Here is a 21,168-nt window from a genome sequence, read left to right on the forward strand (position 1 = left end):
ATGGCTGTGAATGTATGTAGTTGTTATTTTGTAGTTTAATGTAGGTCCTTTTATAGATTAAAGCTACTGACATTCAAGGAACACACAGAGGTAAGGGCTACCTTTTGGTAATTCACACTTTGTTTTGTTGAAAGATTTTAACACTGTAGTTATGTGTTGCTTGTGCTTTTTTAAGACACCTCACTGTTAAAATTTATATTATCATAAATCCCACTTAAGGTTTGATGGGATAATAGAAACTAAAAAGTTTCACTTGCATACAAGTTTTCACTAAATACAAAAATAATTATTAAAACATTAATATAAGAAAACATTGACACATCTCAGCTTTATAATTTTGCTTTTAAGATGAGAGTTAAAAAAAATAAGATGAGGAGAGTTTACTACTCTGTTGACAGATTTTATGTATGCTTTAGTAAAAGTGCTTTTATATTTTGAGTGGCTTGATTTGACCTAGTTATATCTGATATTTTGTGGTAGTGAGCTATACTGAATGCTATTAATTTAAGTATTTGTTACATGAGTCTTACATAGGGGTGGAGATAGAGTAGAGATAATGAAGCCCCAGAGTAAATCCTCAAATTATTCACTCAGCCTGTTGGATAGAAAAGGATGGGGCCTGCATTTACTTCCTGGACTCAAGAAGTAGAAGAAGATGCGGAAAAAGTACTTGCTTCATTAGGCAGGTGGTCATTGTAGCTGATCACAGTGGATCTGTCAGAACCGTGTGAGGGTAGACTACACTGTCAATGAATTCTTTAACAAGATTGTTTGGTCACTTGCCATGAACTTTTTATATATATGAGGCATGCCTAAGGTGCTACATGTTGTTATAGTCTTCTCTTCAGAGAGATTTTGACCAGTTCTTTCTTGTGTAAAAGTGTTACACATATACTACATTACTGTAGGAGCTAGATTAAGTGACAACTCTCTTCAAGAATTAAAATAAAATTATGAATAGATAATTCACCTAGCAGCTTGTAAACTATTTAATTCTTCATTCTGGGTCTCCTTATCTCTCTAACACGTACAGTTTGACAGGAGTTAATGTTAATCAGACATCCTCTATAGTTTCTGGCTCGGTTTGATCAAGATAGGTCTACCATGTTATCCAGCTCAGAAGAACACCACTCACATTGTAGTGGTAGGCATTGTTTACACAGACTACAATGTGAATGGAGCCCTCTGGTGCTGGGCAGCACAGAGCACCTGAAGTCCTTAACATCAGAATTTTCACTGGAAATATCATTGTAGGATCCACAATAGGAGAGCAATCAGCCCCATTAGCTTTCCATTCTTACTTTTGCCGTATACCTCAAATTCCAGTGTTATATACATGCTTATATAATTGAAAGTAATATTTAAGCAGACTTCTATAGATTATAAAGGAAAAAACAGCAAGATAGGTATGGAATTTTACTGTCATGATAACAAGAGAGACTTCTTTGTATGTTTAGTTTCATTCAGTAGTTGGATGCTGTTCACAAGTAAAAAGTCATTTGCATTTTAGCACCATCTGAGTGTTCTGGCTTATGTTGAAATTGAATTTAAAATGAAATCTCATTGATAATAAAAGTAGCTTTATTTATTATAATGTTTAAGAAAAGATTCCAAATTCAGTAACTAGTCAGTATCCCAGAATCTACTCTCATGCTGGCTAGACCAATTTCATGGATTACTTTTTTCCCTAGTCTGTGATAGTCTCTGAAAATAGTTGCCTTTGTAGAAGAAAGCCACATTGTTCTCTAGTAATCATTTTTTAATTTTATATAATACGCAAATTTCATTGTCTGTAAATAATCAATACCTCTGATAGCGCCATTATTATGCTTCTCAAGGCTTATTTTAATAGAAGTTAAATATGATAAATTGTTTAGATCAAGACTGTAAATAAATTCTCAGCAAATCCTCTACAACCTAAGTAGAGATAAATGTATGTGAACTGACCTGTAGTTAATATGAAATTTGCATTTTATATGTTGTTTTGCTAAATCTATTTATGTCAATCCTTTGCCCATTTGAAAGATAATATTTATGTTTGAAGCTATCCTTTTACTAACTGGGCCTTTAATGGTGCAGTTCATTGACATGAACCTTTCCATTCTATACGTCAAAACTCCTTCATCATGACTTCTACATACATGACTTATCACATGTTATCGTGGAATTCCACAGCTTTAGTGTTGGGAGTCATTCTTCTGCTGTACTTCTTTCTGCTCATTAATTTCACAAAATTCAGTGAGTGCTGCCATGCTCAAGGTACTGTTGTAGGCGTTGTAAAAGAGAACAAGAAATCAAGAAAGATAATATCTCTGCTTTATGTCTGTGTCAGTAGAGCTTACTAATTTTTTTTGATGTATTTTATTTTATTTTATTTTTTAATTTTATTTGTTTATTCATGAGAGACAGAGACAGAGAGAGAGAGGCAGAGGGAGAAGCAGGCTCCCAAGGAGCAGGGAGCCCGATGCGGGACTCAATCCCAGGACCCTGGGATCATGACCTGAGCCGAAGGCAGATGCTTAACCATCTGAGCCACCCAGGCGCCCGAGCTTACTAATTTTTAACTAAGTAGTAGTTACTTATTATGAATTAGACTTCTATCATTTCTTTGAAACTTGTTGAAAATTTTAAAAAATGGAAAATATAAGTTAAATTCCTTCCTTCCGGTTAATTTCTTCCAACATGTTAGATAACTGATGAATTCCTTTGATTAGACTCTAAGAAGTATAGTGAATATTTTATTATATATTCAGCATCTATGCTTTCTTAGTAGTTACATATATCCCTAAAATAAATTGGGGGCAAAATGAGTTCTGAATGGAGGAAAAGTAAAAATGGAACTTTGTGTGTTGTACACATGTAATATGTCCATGTTCATTATTTTACTTGTGAGCACATCCATGTTTTCTTCCATAAACTCTATTAAAGATATAGAATGATTTTCCGTGCAAAGTAAAATAAATATATTTCAATGTTTTTATAAAATATTTCCTCAATATATGATTTAAATGCCTGAAAAATCTTAAGTCATTTAGTTCATTGAATGATTTAAAAGCATTCTTATTCTTAAAGTACTTTTTCAACATTTCTCTTTATTTGGCTCTATTTTAATGGTCCTCCTTCTTTATTAATAGAACTGTAGTGAAATGTAGTATTGCCAAGTCACAAGCCCTCTACAGTGCCCAGAGAGGGTTGAAGACTAACAATGCTGCCGTGTTCAAAATAGGAGCTATCAGCATCAACATTCCCCAGCACCCTGCCACCTTACATAGCATGATGGTTCGGAGTTCCCACCAACTATCTAAGCAGATCTCAGATCTTATCAGACAGCCTTCTACAGCGTAAGTTATTTTTTCAAGTTCTGTGGTTCTGTGTAATACTTTAAATTGGTCTGTGATGTGTTAACAATAGTTTGGAGGAAGACAGAGGGTTTCATCCAAATATTGACCATTATGAACTATGGTGCAGGTGGAAAGTATGTTTGTGGGAGAATCATATTGGGTATAAAGTACTTTGTCACAAATGCAATTGTCAGTGTTCTCTATTGCATCAATAAAGCTTAAGAGATCCCAGAGAGGGACTGCTGGATGACTCAGATGGTTAAGCATCTGCCTTCAGCTCAGGTCATGATCTCCAGGTCCTGGGATCGAGCCCCACGTTGGGCTCCCTGCTCAGCGGGGAGTCTGCTTCTCCCTCTCCCTCTGACTCTCCCCCTGCTTGTTCGCTCTCTCCCTCTTTCTCTCCCTCTCTCTCTCTCAAATGAATAGATAAAATCTTAAAAAAAAAAAAAAAAGATCCCAGAGATTTGTGGGCATAATAAGAGGTAGTAAAAAAAAGCAAATTAACAAATTCTAGGACTGTATCAATTCTTATTTACTTTAAACTCATTGAAATTTATGACTGCATAAGTTTAAAAATTACAGTGGCCATTTATATTCCATGCATGGTTTTGTGTTGTCCTATGAAATTATTGTACATGGTTCAAGGCAGGATATGATCATGCCACATAAATATTTTAAAGGGAAGAAAACTGGACCTTTGTACATTGACTTCTATTCCCTGTGTTTATAGCCCTTTTTCATGGGTCTGCATTGCTAAGATTTATTCCTGGTCCTAAAGCTATATAACTAATGAATAATTAATAAAAATATGGTAAGTAAAAGGTAAAAATATTGCCTTATTATGATCCTTTTGCTTAATCTATAAGGTAGAAAAACATTTGTGTGTCTTTTTACAGTGTCCTAAAGCAGTGGTATTTCTAATTGTTCTATATAGATCTTTAATTCTGACATAATATTCATTTCTGGTTGAGTAAGTAGTAATAATTTAAATGTTTCTCCTGTCAGTGTAGTATGGAATCCAAAATGTGTACATAAGACTTAGTTTAAAAATATGCTAAGGAACTCTTCCTTATTATAACGTATTGGCAGCAGAATGTTAAAAAAAAATCAGACTTGTCAGAGCGAGTTAAAATCATGGTTTTGCCATTTTCTAGCTATGCTTCCTTATTTGCAAAGCAGATAATCGTACCTACTCAAAGGTTTTTGTGAGATAAATGAAAAATGATATAAAACACACAGAGCACTAAGAATATTACCTGGCACATACTAAGCACTCCAATAATTATTGTTATTGTTGGTGTTGTTGTTATTAATGGTAATGACAGTAGTGGCAACAGAAGTAATATTACCATCAGTAATAGAGTGCACAATGCTTAAGTCATAGAATTTGGAATCAGACAAACATGAGTCTTAAATCTAGTTTCACATTAAGGATGTGAATAGCCTTGACAGTATAACATTCGTTTGTATTGTTATTACTTCTTGTTTAATTTCTAGATCATCATTTTTCTATGGCTGTTTTTAGGAAGGCTTAAGGGGGTCTGGTATTAGAAAACCTCTGTTTGCGGTTAATTTTTGCTACTTTTCATTGAGAATTCTAATAATTTTGTACAATAAAATGGTAGCTGTTCTAGTTGCATCTTTTTAAAGTGATTTTTTTTTTTGCTTTATAGCCCACAGCCCATGAAAGAAGATATTGCAACGCCCCTACCTTCTGAAAAAACTCCAACAAGTGTTAATCAGACTCCTATTGAAACAAATGAATTTCCTCAGCTACCCGAAGGTTTAGAAAAGAAGCCTATTGTTCTTAAATTCAGTGCCATGTTAGATGGTATAGCCATTGGAGCCGCACTTTTACCATCTCTGAAAGCAGAATACAAAATGGGAAGAATGAGAAGTCATGGAATGACAGGTAACATTGAATTTTGAATTCAGTCTCGTTAAATTTATGATTGGTTTGAGAAATTAGTAATATTTTGATGAAAAAGTACATTTGGTTTTGAAGATATTATATGAAAATTTAAATAATTTTAATCAGAGCACTTTTCAATTTCATTAATGATGTTCTTCAGTCAGGTAAAAAAATACCAGTTACACCTTCCTTGAATGACCAGCAGGGACCCTGCTTTTATTTGAACTCTTTAGAGCTATTCAACTGTTGAGGCCATTTCTTATCAAGCTTAAGTTAAATAAATTTCCACATCTGTTAGTTTCTTTATAGTCTAAATAACTTGGTTTATTTTCTCATTGAGTGAATTTAGCACAAATCAGAGGTTATTTGGCTTCTTCAAAATAACTACTTCTATAAGGTATTGTGATCCTTATATACTCTCTCCAAAAATTTTTTGCTGCTGTAGTTTTATCCTGCAGCTTATATCTACAAAAGTGTGTAAATTATATACACACAGTTTCAAGAATAATAAAGAACTGTAACTTTACCAACCCATTACACAAACTAAGAATGAAAACATTACTAGTACTGTGAAGGCTCCTTCAATGAATATTTTCACTACCAGATTTTCTTCATGACTGCTCATGGAATAACCACTAACATGAATTTTGTGTTACCCATTCCTTTGCTTTTCTTTATAGTTTTACCACATATGTATATACTCAAAATGGCTTATGTTTTGAACTTTATTTGTATGGACTTCCACTAAAATGTATTTTTTAATTGGAAGATTTTTTGCTGTACATTTTGTTTGAGATTCATCTGTTCAGTCATGTATCTGCAGGTCATTCATTTTTCACTGAAACCTAATAGTCCATTATGTGATTATATTACAGTTTATCTACTCTACTATCGATGGACCTTTGGCTTGTTTTATATTTTGCTGTTACAGTTGTTCTCACACACATCTCTTGGTACATGTGCATGAGTTCCTCAAGGATATTTACTTAGGAGTGGTACAGCTAGACTGTAGGGTAGATACATCTTCAGTTTTATTAGAAAGTACAAAACTGGGGCACCTGGGTGACTCAGTTGGTTAAGCGACTGCCTTCGGCTCAGGTCATGATCCTGGAGTTTCAGGATCGAGTCCCGCATTGGGCTCCCTGTTCAGCAGGGAGTCTGTTTCTCCCTCTGACCCTCCCCCCCTCTCATGCTGTCTCTCTATCTCATTCTCTCTGTCAAATAAATAAAATCTTTAAAAAAAAAAAAAGTACAAAACTGTTTTCCAAAGTACTTGTGTTCACCAGTATTTACTGTCCTTCCAGTATTAAATGAGAGTTCCCATTATTCCACATCCTTGTCAACATTTAGTATATTCTGACTTTTAAATTTTTGCTTTGTCTGGTAAATGTGGAATGGTAGCTCATTGTGGTGTTAATTTGTATTTCTGTAATTAAGCTGATTTTTTTTTGTTATTAAGATATTCTTATATGTGTTCCTATACGAAGTACCTCTTTTTTCTTTCTTAAAGATTTTATTTATTTATTTGACAGAGAGAGAGAGAGAGAGTGCGCGCACAAGTAGGCAGAGAGGCAGGCAGAGGGAGAAGGAGAAGCAGGCTCTCCGCCGAGCAGGGAGCCCAATGAGGGACGCGATCCCAGGACTCCGGGATCACGACCCAAGCTGAAGGCAGCCACTCAACTGACTGAGCCACCCAGGCGCCCCTATGAAGTGCCTCTTGATAGTTATTGTTTTTTGCCTATTTTACCATTGAATCATTTGTATTTTTTTTTTGTTCACAGGAATTCTTTATATGTTTTATATATTAAACTTTTAATATTATAAGTTTAACATACATTGTCATTTCATTAGAGGCTTATTTCACTTGTCTTTTGACCAACAAATATTCTTAGTTTTAAAGTAATTGAATTTACCAGTATTTTCTTGTATGATGTATATTTTTATATCTTAAATCCTTATCTTCCCAGGATATGAAGCTATTCTCATGTTTTCTGTGAAATGTTTTTAAATTTTGTTTTTTAAGTTCTTAATCTATATGGAATTATTTTTTTTAATTTGGTGTGGATTTGTCTAATCAGTTGCTACAGCATCAATTATTGACTGATCTGTCCTTTTTTTCAATTGATACATAGTCCATTATTCTCTTCTCTTAAGTGCTGATATATGTGGGGTCTGTTTCAGAGTTCTTTATTATGCTTCATTGGCCTATTTGCACCATTATTGGTGACCTATTTGCACCACCTATTTACAGTCTCATATTGCTACCTGACATTTCCTTTTTAAGAATTTATCTTGATTGTTTTTAATTACTCGCTTCTTCATACACGTTTTAGAAATCAGTTTTGTCAAGTTCTCTGAAAAAGCCTATTTCGATTCTTTTTTTTACCTTTATATTATTTTATTATTACTTATTTTTTTCTTATGCTATGTTAATCACCATACATTACATTAGTTTTTGATGTACTGTTCCATAATTCATTGTTTGCGTATAACACCCAGTGCTCCATTCAAGAGGGCACATACTGAATGGAGCCTATTTCAATTCTTATAAGAATTTAATTAAATCCATAGATTTACTTGGGGAAAATTGACAATATTTTTTGTGTTTTTGTTTTTATTTTTTTAAAAAAGATTTTATTTATTTACTTGACAGAGAGAGAGACAACACAAGCAGGGGGAAGTGGCAGGCAGAGGGAGAGGGAGAAATAGGCTCTCCGCTGAGCAGGGAGCCCAATGTGGGGCTTGATCCCAGGACCCTAAGATCATGACCTGAGACAAAGGCAGACGCTTGACCAACTGAGCCACCCAGGCAGAGAATGGACAATATTGATTAATACCGAGAATTGAATGCAGTATTTAACCCTTCCATTCTTGAATATGTTCTTTGTGTCTCGTTAGGTCTTCTTCAATGTTTTTCTGCAAAGTTTAAAATTTTTCAACCAAAGGTTTTTGTGCCTCTGTTACAAAATATATTTATTTGCATAGATTCCTGGGTACCTTGTGTTATTGTTATTGTTGTTTAGTTACTATGAATGGGATATTTTGTAAAATGGAATTTTCTAAACTGGTGGTGAGATATACAAATGCGCTTGATCCTTTTTGTTAATTTTATACTCAGCACCATAGTAAACTTTTTTTTTATTGCCCATAAGATTCTTTGGAGTTTCCTAGGTGGATACTTGTACCATGTGCAAATGATACTTTTGTTTCTTCCTTTCCAGTCTTTAAAAATTTTTATTTCTTTTTCTTATTGTGCTTCTGCTACAATGTTCAGAAAAGGGTATTGTGGGCATCCTTGTCTTACTCTTATTTCTTAAGGGAATCAATATTTCATCAATGAATGTGATGTTTGCTGTAAGGTTTTGCTAGATTCCCTTTATCAGGTTAAGAAAATTGACTTCTATTCCTAGTGTGCTAAGAGTTTCTATGAGGAAAAATTGGTGAATATTATCAGATGCTTTTTGTACGTCTATTGAAATTAAAATGTTTTTTCTCCTTTATACCATTAACATAAGTTGTATTACCAATTTAAAAATGTGCATACATTGGCATATGTAAATATGTACACATATGTATTTATATATATTTACATGTATGTCTTTATTCCTACTCCTAGCATTTTAACTTTTCTTTATAGAGAGGGACTTTTCTGAACATCTAGGTCTTTCTGTTACTAGAAAGAGAAGCACTATGAAGGGAGCTTCCAGATTTGGCAGAGTCGGAAGTATTAGGCCTTCAGATATTGGCCTGACAATAAATTAGACTCATCTTGGCCATTTATTCAGGGCATCCATGAAATATAAGACTCAACAGAGACAGTAAGTCAAAAGCCAAATAGGCAGTTGGAACTAGGAAGAAATGAATATTTAGGAGCAAAGTAAATGTACTATTAAATATCTAGATAAGAACACATAGTTATTCTTGAAATGAAGGAGAGGGACAAAAATAGTAAGAGTGACTATACTAGTGATAAGGGATGACCTGAGGCCTAGGATTACTTCAATCTTGATATTTTTATTTGGTAATGCTGGTGGTAGTAGTAGAAATTTTAATTTCTGCGGTAGCCCACCACCCTTTGCATGCTGCAAGTGATGGTCACTGAATCTGCCTGGTTGGAGTTAGTAAGAGAAGATCAGAGCAGTCATGATCCATCTGGCCATTCACAGTTGCATGCAATGTTTGGTGAAAGAGCTTTTTTCTGTTTATGCCTAACTCATTCCAAGTATAAACATCATTGTATAGTTAGTGAATAGCGAATGTAACATACAGGAGTGATCTTTTACTAGTATTTTGAAAAAAGAGAATAAATTTCTGGCACAATTGAGAACACTAGGAATATTTATTAAATTATAATATGTATGTAGGCAAAATAGGCTATTTAATGATGTTTGAGTGGAGAGAATTGGTAATGTATAGAACGGTGTAAGACTCTTGGTTGGAAAGGAGTGCAATGGGCAATGATAGATCTTGATTTTAACAAGGCTTCTTCTACTCCTTAATGCCTTCATAAACAGCTGGAGAAATATGGCTCAAATAATAGTATAGGTTATACATTTATAATTATTTAAACAACTGCATGCCAAATTGTTGATTTAAGTGTTTAGAACCAACAGTAGTTTTAGTAAACTAAAACTCATACCATGTCCCTACTTGGTATATGGTCCTGTTAATAGTTATTGTTAAGGTAAAAAAATATATGTGTTTGCATAATTTTATACCTGATGAATGTTTTCAGTGAGTACAGTGATTTGACAGTTTTCACTATTTCCTTCCATACTGAATCAGGATCAGGAGGCTAGTTGTTAGGTGCTAACCTCTCTGTTAATAAAGCAGAATGAATGTGAATATGGATTAGAATTTTTTTTATACTAATTTCTCTTGTTATAACTCTTCTGTGATAAGGGCAGTTCCTCTCTGTTCTACTTTCTATGAAATAACATTTGTGAGTGTTTCTCTGGCACCTGGTCGGCTTAATAAATAATACTTGCTGGCTTAATAATACTGATTCTTTATAGTACTCATATATATATAAGGATTTATTTTATTTGGGATATGTATGCATTTTTTTAGAAACCAACTTTTTGAACAAAGGAGTGAATGAGCACCTGAACAAACAAACAATAACTTTTCTTATTTCTTACAGGTGCACAGACCAGGTTTACATTTGAGCTGCCAAATCACAGATTACGTTTTACTTCAAAAGTTTCTGCCACAGATATGTCAACCATTCCTCCTTCTGCCAGTCTCAACCTTCCTCCTGTTACTATGTCAGGGAAATATATAATGGAAGAACATGATAGTTATTCAGATCAGGTGTGGAGTATTGATGAACTACCTTCTAAACAAGGGTACTATTTACAGGGAAATTATCTACGTTGTGTGGCAGAAGTAAGTCTACTTTTTAATTTTCTTATACTTTGTCATTTAGAAGTCTTTAAGCTTTAGGTGTACCAAACTTTTAAGACAAATCATTATATCATTTATTCTCACAGAATTTTATACCAAATCTGGGGTGTATGTTTGTACACATGTGTGTATATATCTGTCTGTCTCTCTTTAGTTTCATGTAAATATGCTTTTTTTATTAGTCATGTTTGAATTTGTATTTCTTACATTAGATTTCATATCCATCTGTTTAATACTTTATGGTTCATTTGACCATAAAAAAACTAATAGCATTTATATGCATTGACTTGTATAACTTAAATCAATCCTAAGAGGCAGATATATTTGTTCTCATTTTGTAAGTGAAAAAACTGAGCTTTCAGGGGGTTACATGATTCATCAGGAATACACAATTATTAACAATCTTTTTTTCATAATTATTAACAATCTGCAGGTCATACAAATAAAATAATTACAGTTAAATTCAGACTAATTTCTTTACTAAGGGAAGTTGAAAACCAGCATACCTGATTCTATCATTTTTTCACTTAATATTGGTACAACTGTTGTAAGTTTAAAAAACCTTCTGATATATATTTTTTACTTGATTTGTGGTAAACAGGTCATCTGTTATTATACTAATTTAATACAGTAGAAAATTGAAGCTAAGAGAAATTAAATAACTTTCCCTAAATCTTTCCACTATCAAGTGAGTAATGTAGGATTCATACACATGGCTGTCTCTCAGCTTGCTTTGTCAGTTTTTCAGAAACAATTGCAACTTTATCAAAAAGCAGTTTTCTTTTTTTAATTTAATTTTATTATATTATGTTAGTCACCGTACATTACATCATTAGTTTTTGATGTAGTGATCCATGATCCACTGATTGCATGTAACACCCAGTGCTCCATTCAGTACGTGCCCTCCTTAATACCCATCACTGGGCTAACCCATCCCTCTACCCCCCACCCCTCTAAAACCCTCAGTTTGTTTCTCAGAGTCCATAGTCTCTCATGGTTCGTCTCCCCCTCCGATCTCCCCCCCTTCATTTTTCCCTTCCTACTATCTTCTTTTTTTTTTTTTTTTAACATATAATGTATTATTTGTTTCAGAGGTACAGGTCTGTGATTCATCAATCTTACACAATTCACAGTGCTCACCATAGCATATATTCTCCCCAATGTCCATCACCCAGCACTGCCCATCCCTCCCAGCCCCCACCACTCCAGCAACCCTCAGTTTGTTTCCTGAGATTAAGAGTCTCTTATGGTTTGTCTCCCGCTCTGGTTTCATCTTGTTTCATTTTTTCCTCCCTTCCCCTATGATCCTCTGTCTTGTTTCTCAAATTCTTCATATCAGTGAGATCATACGATACTTGTCTTTCTCTGATTGACTTATCTTGAAAAAGCAGTTTTCTAACTATTTCTTTTATAAGTTTTATTCTCTAGAATGTGAAGTATGTGTGAGAATGCTCTTTGAGTTCTTTGCTAGAAATATTACAGCTATGGGAGATATTTAAGTCTGGTTTACCTTCTTTATTTTTTTTTATTTTTTATTTTTTATTATGTTATGTTAGTCACCATACAGGTTTACCTTCTTTAGATGCTGCTTACCCTAGCACCTCTCTAAAAGTTGGTATTTCTTTATGTGAAAAATGAGTGTACAAATAAAATAGTGTACAAGATTCTAGAAGTCCAATACTTATTTAAAAGGGAGATTATAAAGCATATTTCATTTGTGCTTTCTATTCTGAAAAAGAAGTGCTTCAGACTCTAGCAATACTATTCTTAACGCCTCTTTTGACGGAAAATAAAACAGATCTGATGCAGTATGTTGCATAATTCCTTACTGATATTAGCTATTAGAAAGGTATAAAGTTTGTAATTGGGGAAGAACACAATCCCAGATTTGCTAAGAATGCAGTTAATTAAAAACCCTTGAAAGAATCTAAAGTTGCATTCCTCAAACAATTGCCTGTTTTACTATGGCTTGAAATAAATACACATGAAAATCATCTTAGCCCATTCTGTACTACGCTATACAAAAAAAAGTGGCTAGTGCAACTTAGACTTTATGTAACTTCTCATTTAAGTAAAGACTACTAAATCTATTTTGCTTTACTTTTTATCAAAATATGAATGCTAACAAAGTGGTAAATTTGAAACATTTGCCTTATTCATAAGGGTGTTTCAATCTATCTTTACTATAATACTCAACTTCAATTAGGACCTGCTTTCTATTTAATCTATCTATTAATTCTTCCCAGAAATCTTATGCTTTATACTAATTATAGGGCATTTAGTAAAGCTGATTGAGTATATCTGATTTGCTATTTCATGCGAAGTAAGCCTCTTGAGAGCCATGATTTTGTTTTTATTCACAGCTATATCCTTAGCGTCTAACGAGGTACAGAGTAGATGGCCAATAAGTATTTGAATGTGCAAATAAATTTACTTTCATGTGTATTAATACTTGTCCATGGTTCTAACAATATGATAGTAGTCATTGAAAATAAATACCACTCTAGACAAAATTTCAGTTTTGAAATTAGCAGGTTACATAAAGTATAAATTTCATTCTTTTGTAAGATAGAAGAAAGATACTTTATGGGCCACTGTTATTAAAAAAAAATTAAGGAATGGCCCATAATAATGTCAGACCAGTAAATGTTGGGCAATCTGAATATTTTTTAACCTTTTTTCGAAGAATATGTAGATAATTCATTATTTTTCTTCAGAGTTTGGGATGACCTATGTGAGCAAAAGATGTAGTTACAACAAATATAGTCAGTATTGTTAATCTGATAATTCTGATTTTGTTTGACAGGTTGGTTCCTTTGAACATAATCTCACAACTGATCTTCTAAACCACTTGGTATTTGTACAGAAAGTGTTCATGAAGGAAGTTAATGAAGTAATACAGAAAGTTTCTGGTAAGATAATCTGGTACCTTATAATATAGACTATATAGCAGATTTTTATTCTCATCAGCTACATGATGTTCCATTTATCTGTGGTATGAGTATTGATCCTGTCATTTAGATATAGTTGTTGAGTCATTCCCTAAAAACTCTGCATTCCTTTTCTGGCTTTTCCACCTACAGATTCTTTTGCTTATTACTTTGTCACGTGTAATACATACATTGATGATTTATAAACTTCACAAAGCTTCTTTATGCTTTCTCCCCCACCCCCACAAAAAGAGCTAATAGTGTATGTCTATTAACCAAACTGATCTTACTCATTTGGGAACAAGATTTAGATCAATATAAGATTTTTTTTTTTTAACATGGTGACTCTGCTTGCTACCTGGTAAATCATCTGTAGCAACCCTTATCGTATTTTTGCTATGCATCAAGAGTAGATTACAAATGAGTGTCTTAATCACAGTTTTACATTTAAACAGGAAATATATGTTTGATTTAAAAAATGTTTAACTGACCTTTAATTCACAAGATAAAGTATTAAGAGGTATTAGGATGGAAAATAAGTTGACTCTGCATAAGAATTCTTGAAGCTAAATATTTCCAGCATGGATATAATCATGTTAAAATAATAGTGAAAGCCACATCTATAAATTGCCATCAAGAGGAAATTCCTCCATGTTGATGAATAAATTCATTCATTTAACTGATTTATTGAGTAAGTATCTGGGTATTCAATTATAATTTTAATGAATCCTGTGAATGACAAGAACAGTGTGCTGTGTCTGTCAGAGGAGAAGCTAATATAGTTTTAAGAAATCAGAAAAGGCTATGCAGAGGAAGTCATATTCCAAAACCTCATAAATGAAATCTATTTGGCAAGAAAGGAGAGGTAGAGAGATGCAGGCAGAGCTTATGGACAAGTGTTCGATAAGGCCCCAAAGGGGGACAAAACTCATTGCAGTAGGGAATTAAATTATGTAGTACCCATGTGAACAACAGATTTTCCTGATTCTCATGAGCTGGTTCTGATTTTATGTGAAGTCAGGAAACTACTAAATGATTATATTGAAGAAGCTCAGTAGAGCTATAGAATTTCACAAGTTAAGTTGTAAAAAATCAGATCAATCGGTAGCCTTGGAATTTTTCTGAAAATGGTTGAATACAAACCATTAAGGAAGAAAAAAAATAAATAGCAAAGCCCTTTCTGCCACTGAAGGTGCCTCTATTTGGGCAATATACAGTTTTGATGTGGCCCATTTATCTGGTTAAAATCACGTTAGAACATTGAGATAGAGAAGTTCAGAATATTTTAAGCTGGTAAATTTTTATGAGTTCTACAGAATATTTTCAAGTCTGTTATTGCTGACTAAGTATAATGAAAAAATATAGACTCTTAAAGTAACTAATTTTGTATCTTTCATGGTTAAAAAGCTAGCATTATAGAGTTCTAATATCAGACTGGCACTATAAGTTGCCCTTAAGGTGGTTTTGATGAAAGAGAAATGCTTTTCTTAACCTTCGGATTACAGTCAGTGAGGAGTTACAAGTATATCCCTAGGTCTATGAAGAATGAACTGGAAAAGAAGACTAGAAATTAATATTCTAACCATGAAGATTTACTAATCACTGTGAAGAATTCAGAGATAAGATTCTAATACTAAAGTCATTTAGTGGCTAGGTCTGATCCCTGACCCATTCCTTCCTGACTATAGAGTGAACTCTAGGAAAATGGCTGAAAGTAAGTCATTTATCATCTAGCTGGCCCCAGGACCTCATGGAGCAGAGATTTTACAAAACTGGAGACTGTAATATTTTATTGAGAGAGAATACTTTGAACCCTTGTACCCAAGTTTCTTAGTATTCTAATCTCTGTATTGCTTCCCTACTCTCCCATAATCTTCATAGTTAATGTCCTTATTTCTTTGTTTCTTACACCTTTTCCTCATGCTTTTCCTTAATATTAGTTAGCTCTAGGACATTTTCTAGGACAGCAGTCATCAAGTTTGTTAGTAAAATTCTTTTTTTGAGGAATCAGTTCTTCTAATCTTATTGTCAATGGACTCCCTGGGTTTTAGAAAGATGTAGGTAAGCACTGACCTAGTAAACAAAAGAGATTTAGTTTTGAATATGGACAGCCATCTTAGAAACAGTGGAATGCTCAACCTAAGTTTATATGCTGGAACATAAAGACACCTGCAATTTTATCCTTGTTAACTACTACAATTGACAACTTTTCATTAAAAAAAAATATTTTGGTACAGAAATAAAAAAAAGAAACATGTAAGGAGGTTACCTTCTGAGAATTGGTCCAGTTATATATTTAATTCATAATGAGGTAAAAAACTGTGCAGTTGATGTGACTAATAGTGTCTCTGATATTTCCATAAGCTAAAATTATTGTGCAGTATATTTTGTAAGAGGCAGAGCTCTTGCTTTTAAACTTTTAAGAAAAAAATTTCTGTGACTGGATAAAAGATATTCAAGGCAGTGATCAAAAAAAATAAGTTTTTTAAAAAATAAACTTATTAGAGCAATTTTTGGTCCATAGCAAATTGAGGGAAATTTACAGAGATTTTCCGAATATCTCCTGCCGCCAGTCATGTATAGCCTGGCCCATTGTCAGCATCCCCCACCAGAGTTACAACTGATGAATCTGCATTGGCACACCATTATCATCCAAAGTTCATTGTTTACATTAGGGTTCACTCTTGTTGTTGTACACTCTGTGGGTTTAGACAAATGAATAATGACATGTATAGTATCCTACAGAGTAGTTTCACTGCCCTAAAACTTCTCAGTGCTCCACCTATTTATTCCTCCCTTGGTCGCTTCCACGTTTTGGCAATTATGAATAAAGCTACTGTAAACATCTGTATGCAAGTTTTTGTGTGGACATAAGTTTTCAGCTCCTTTGGATCATACCAAAGGAGTATGATTGCTGGATTATATGGTAAGAATATGTTTAATTTCATAGGAAACTACCAAAAGTCTTCCAAAGTGGCAATACTGTTTTGCATTCTCACCAGGAGTGAATGAGGGATCTTGCTGCTCCATATACTCATCAGCATTTGGTGTTGTCAGTGTTCCAAATTTTGGCTATTCTAATGGGTTTGTAGTGGTATCTTAGTATTTTTTAATTTTCATTTCCTGATGATATGATGATACTCTGGAAAGGATCTTTTCTTGTGCTTATTTGCCATTGGTGTATCTTCTTTGGTGAGGTGTCTCTTAAGGTCTTTGGCCCATTTTTTAATCACATTGTTTTCTTGTTGAGTTTTAAGAGCTCTTTGCATATTTTAGACAACAGTCCTTTATCAAATGTAATTTTTGGAAATATTTTCTCCCAGTTATGGCTTGTCTTCTCATTCTCTTGACATCGTCTTTTGCAGAGCAGAAGTTCTTAATTTTAGTGAGGTACAGTTTATCAATTCTTTCTTTCATAGATCTTGCCTTTGGTGTTGCATCTAAAAAGTCATCACCATATGGAAGGTTATTTAGGTTTTCTCTTATAAGTTATTTTATATGACTTTTATAGTTTTGCATTTTACATTTAGGTCTGTGATCCATTTTGAGTTAATTTTTGTGAAGGGTATAAGGTCTATGTCTAGATCCATTTCTTTGCATGTGGATATCCAGTTATCCCAGCACCATCTATTGAAAAGACTGTCTTTCCTTCATTGCATTGCCTTTGCTTCTTTGTCAAAGATCAGTTCACTGTATGGGTCTATTATTAGGCTTTCCATTTTGTTCCAGTGATGTATTATTTGTCTATTCTTTCACCAGTCCCACACTGCCTTGATTACTGTAGCTTGTAGTCTTGAAGTCAGATAGTGTCAGTGCTCTAGCTCTGTTCTTCTCCTTCAATACTATGTTGGCTATTCTGGGTCTTCTGTCTCTCCATACACACTTTAGAATCAGTTGGTTGATATCCACAAAATAACTTGCTAGGATTTTGATTGGGATTACACTGAATTTAAAACTGAAATTGGGAAGAATTGACATCTTGACAATATTGAATTTTCCTGTCTATGAACATGAAGTACCTCTCCATTTATTTAGTTCTTTTTTGATACCTTTCCTCAGAATTTTGTAGTTTTCCTCATGTAGATCTTATACATGTGTTGTTAATTTATCCCTGATTAACTTAATTAATTTAATTTTTTGTGGTGCTAATGTAAATGGCATTGTGTATTTAATTTAAAATTCCACTCTTCATTGCCGGTATATAGGAAAGTGATTGACCTTTATATATTATTAACCTTGTATCCTGCAACCTTGCAATAATCCCTTATTGGTTCCAGCAGTTTTTTTTGGTCAGTTCTTTCAGATTTTCCACATATATAGTCTTGTCATTTGTGAACAAAGACAATTTTATTTTCTCCTTCCCAATCTCTATACCTTTTATTTCCTTTTCTTGTATTATTGCATTAGCTAGGACTTCCCATATGATGTTGAACAGGAATGGTAAGAGGAATCATCCTTGCCTTGTACTTTATCTAAGTAGGGAAGTTTCAGGCTTTTCACCATTGAGCATATGATTTTAACTATAGATTTTTATAGATATTATCAAATTGAAATTTTCCTCTATTCCTTTTTACTGAGAGTTTTTATTATGAATGGGTGTTGGGTTTTTGTGACATGCTTTTTCTGCATCTCTTTTTTTAAGTTTATTTTGTATTTAAGTAATCTTTACACCCAACATGGGTCTTGAACTCATGACCCCAAGATCAAGAGTTGCATGCTCTTCCAACTGAGCAGCTAGGTGCCCCTTTTCCTGCACATCTTGATAACATCATGTGATTTTTCACGAGGATTATGATGGATTGCATTAATTTGGTTGCCTAATAGGAGAAAATTTCCCATCCCATGTATATATGCTCGCTGGGATGATGTTAAACTCAACATACATACAAAAATATTAATCATTTTAAGATGGAAAATTTAAAAGATAATTTTCTTTTCGTCAAGGGGACGAAAAGTGGAAATAGAAGTTAAACATTAAAATATTAGAATTATTGGGGTGCTTGGGTGGCTCAGTTGTTAAGCGTCTGCCTTCGGCTCAGGTCATGATCACAGGGTCCTGGGATCAAGCCCCACATCAAGCTCCACTCAGCGGAAGCCTGCTTCTCCCTGCTCAGCAGAAGCCTGCTTCTCCCTGCTCAGCAGAAGCCTGCTTCTCCCTCTTCCACTCCCCCTGCTTGTGTTCCCTGTCTCGCTGTCTTTCTCTCTGTCAAATAAATAAATAAAATCTTTTAAAAAAAATTAAATTAAATATTAGAAGTATTTCATGGATGCCACATTGCCTAGGCAACAAATGATAGGAACTCTACCCCAGGGTTCCCTGCCTCATTTTTTTTTTTTTTTAATTTGTAGGACAAACCTTTGCTGTAACACTCTTTATTATTAGCATGCATTACCTTATTTTTAAAATTTCACCACCTTAATTTTTCTTTTATTCTTTTTCGTTTGCAGCACATCTAAGTGTAAACAACAAAGTTCACATTTTTGATTGAAGAAATTAGTCCAGTTTACTTTTTTCCCCTCAAATACATTTTCTGAGATATATAATTACATTTGTTTAATTATATACATAATGTTTTTAGTCCTTATAAAATGTTCTTAATAAATACCTATATATGCAGTATTATCCCTAAAATATATATATATATATATATATATATATATATATATCTGTGTCAGTGAAATGTGACATGGCTGCAGTTCCCTATGAAGGATTGAGTTAATGATTAGAAAAAAGAAATTAACTGTTTTATCTTTTTTTAAATGCACAAAATAATTATTATTTTCCTCTTAAAGTGAATACCCCAGACCTTCAATTACTTAATCTGTTTAGGTGGGGAGCAGCCTATTCCTCTTTGGAATGAGCATGATGGAACAGCAGATGGAGATAAGCCTAAAATTCTGCTTTATTCCCTGAACTTGCAGTTTAAGGTAACATATAAGTAATTATACTTTTCAAAGTATTTTTCTAAGTATTTAATGTGTTCTAGTTATAGGAAATTCATATGATACATAAATGTGCAAGTAGAAAATAAAAATGACATATGACCGCATCCACTCAAGAGAAAAAGCTTTAGCAATTGAATGTCCTTTAGGACTATTTCTCTTTGTATTTTTATATATGCATATATTTATTACATTTTAAAAGCCTTGAATACTTTTCCATGCCAGAACATATAGATCAACTTTATCTTCCTGAATAGCTGTACTATTTATTATACAGCTGGTAAATATTTTGATTATTTTTCTAATTATTACAGTTATAAGTTACTCTGTAAGAAATATTTTGTACATTTGTCCAATTAACAATAATACCTTAATAGAGACCTTAATGTTTCCAGTACTTAAGTTATCAGTGTTAAAAATACTATTACCAAATAGTTAACTATAATTAATGTATTTAACTCATGAACAGTTCAGATGTTAAATACAAAATGTTAAAATGAAATTTAATAGCTAAAAAATTCCCTACTAATATGAGAAATTAAAGAATGTTGCCAGTTTTATCAGCTAATTAGATAGCCCATATGTGTTTTAAAATGTGGCTATTTTATCATATTGAAAGATTTCTTTTGAGTGAGTGCCTATTGTTGATTTAAGATTCTTTTTTTCCTCCTAACATATAATCTGCTAGGGTATTCAAGTAACAGCTACTACTCCATCAATGAGAGCTGTCAGGTTTGAAACTGGATTGATAGAGCTGGAACTTTCGAATCGACTTCAAACCAAAGCTTCACCAGGGAGTAGCAGCTATCTGAAACTGTTTGGTAAATGCCAAGTGGATTTAAATCTGGCATTAGGACAAATTGTCAAACATCAAGTGAGTAAAGAATATGCTGATATTAGAATTTTGGCTTTTAAATTTTGTATATCAGTTTGAACTACTTTAAATATTACTATACTTTAAAAAAGTATTTAACATTCCTAAAATTGCTAATTGTAAATTGGAGTGAAACCTCATTTAAGAAGGCCTTTACAATTTTAGTTTGTCATTTCATTGTTTTTGGGTGTTATATTGCTATAGTTTAGTGCAAATGCAGTTACATGAAGCTTAATTCAGCATCAGCATTTTGAACTAACATTGGTCAGTTCTTAAAATATCACTAAGTTTCTTAGCTGCCCTGTTTAACATTGACAAGTTTTGCATACCATAATGTTAAACACAGAAATTTTATATATGCCAGGTTTTACACATGTATGTGCATATATGTTACGCATATGTGTGTATGCGTATGTCTGTACATATATGTGTATATATATATAGAAGGTTTTACACATATATACACACACAGAGCAATAAATCAGATTCTATTTTATAAAAATATAATTTTCACACCTCACTGGAGCATTTTTTGTTATTTTTATTTTCCTAGAAATTATTATGTAGATTTTAACCTTTTCCTTCATTTGAAGAACTGATTAAAAGAATACCAGTCATACTTTCAAAATTGAATGGCTATATTAAAGATTACATGGGGAAATAAATGAAAAATTTTCTGCCGTCTTTAGAAAAACAGTAATTTTTTCCAGTGGAAACACATGTTGAGAAGAGAAGGGATCTAATTATCTTGAAACAGTTAAT

The 21,168-nt window shown here is 33.2% G+C and overlaps 1 protein-coding gene across 1 annotated transcript in view; it reads left to right on the forward strand.

Moving 5' to 3' along the window:
• The window catches only part of KIAA1109 (KIAA1109 ortholog), a 203,457-nt gene that overhangs the window by 122,559 nt on the left and 59,730 nt on the right, over positions 1-21,168 (forward strand). The window contains 6 exon segments of the mRNA XM_027600626.2: positions 3,135-3,341; positions 5,015-5,253; positions 10,397-10,641; positions 13,466-13,571; positions 19,420-19,517; positions 20,221-20,406. Of these exon segments, the coding sequence (XP_027456427.2) occupies positions 3,135-3,341; positions 5,015-5,253; positions 10,397-10,641; positions 13,466-13,571; positions 19,420-19,517; positions 20,221-20,406 (1,081 nt within the window).

Source organism: Zalophus californianus, chromosome 2 (genome assembly GCF_009762305.2).
Source record: "Zalophus californianus isolate mZalCal1 chromosome 2, mZalCal1.pri.v2, whole genome shotgun sequence".
NCBI lineage: Eukaryota > Metazoa > Chordata > Mammalia > Carnivora > Otariidae > Zalophus > Zalophus californianus.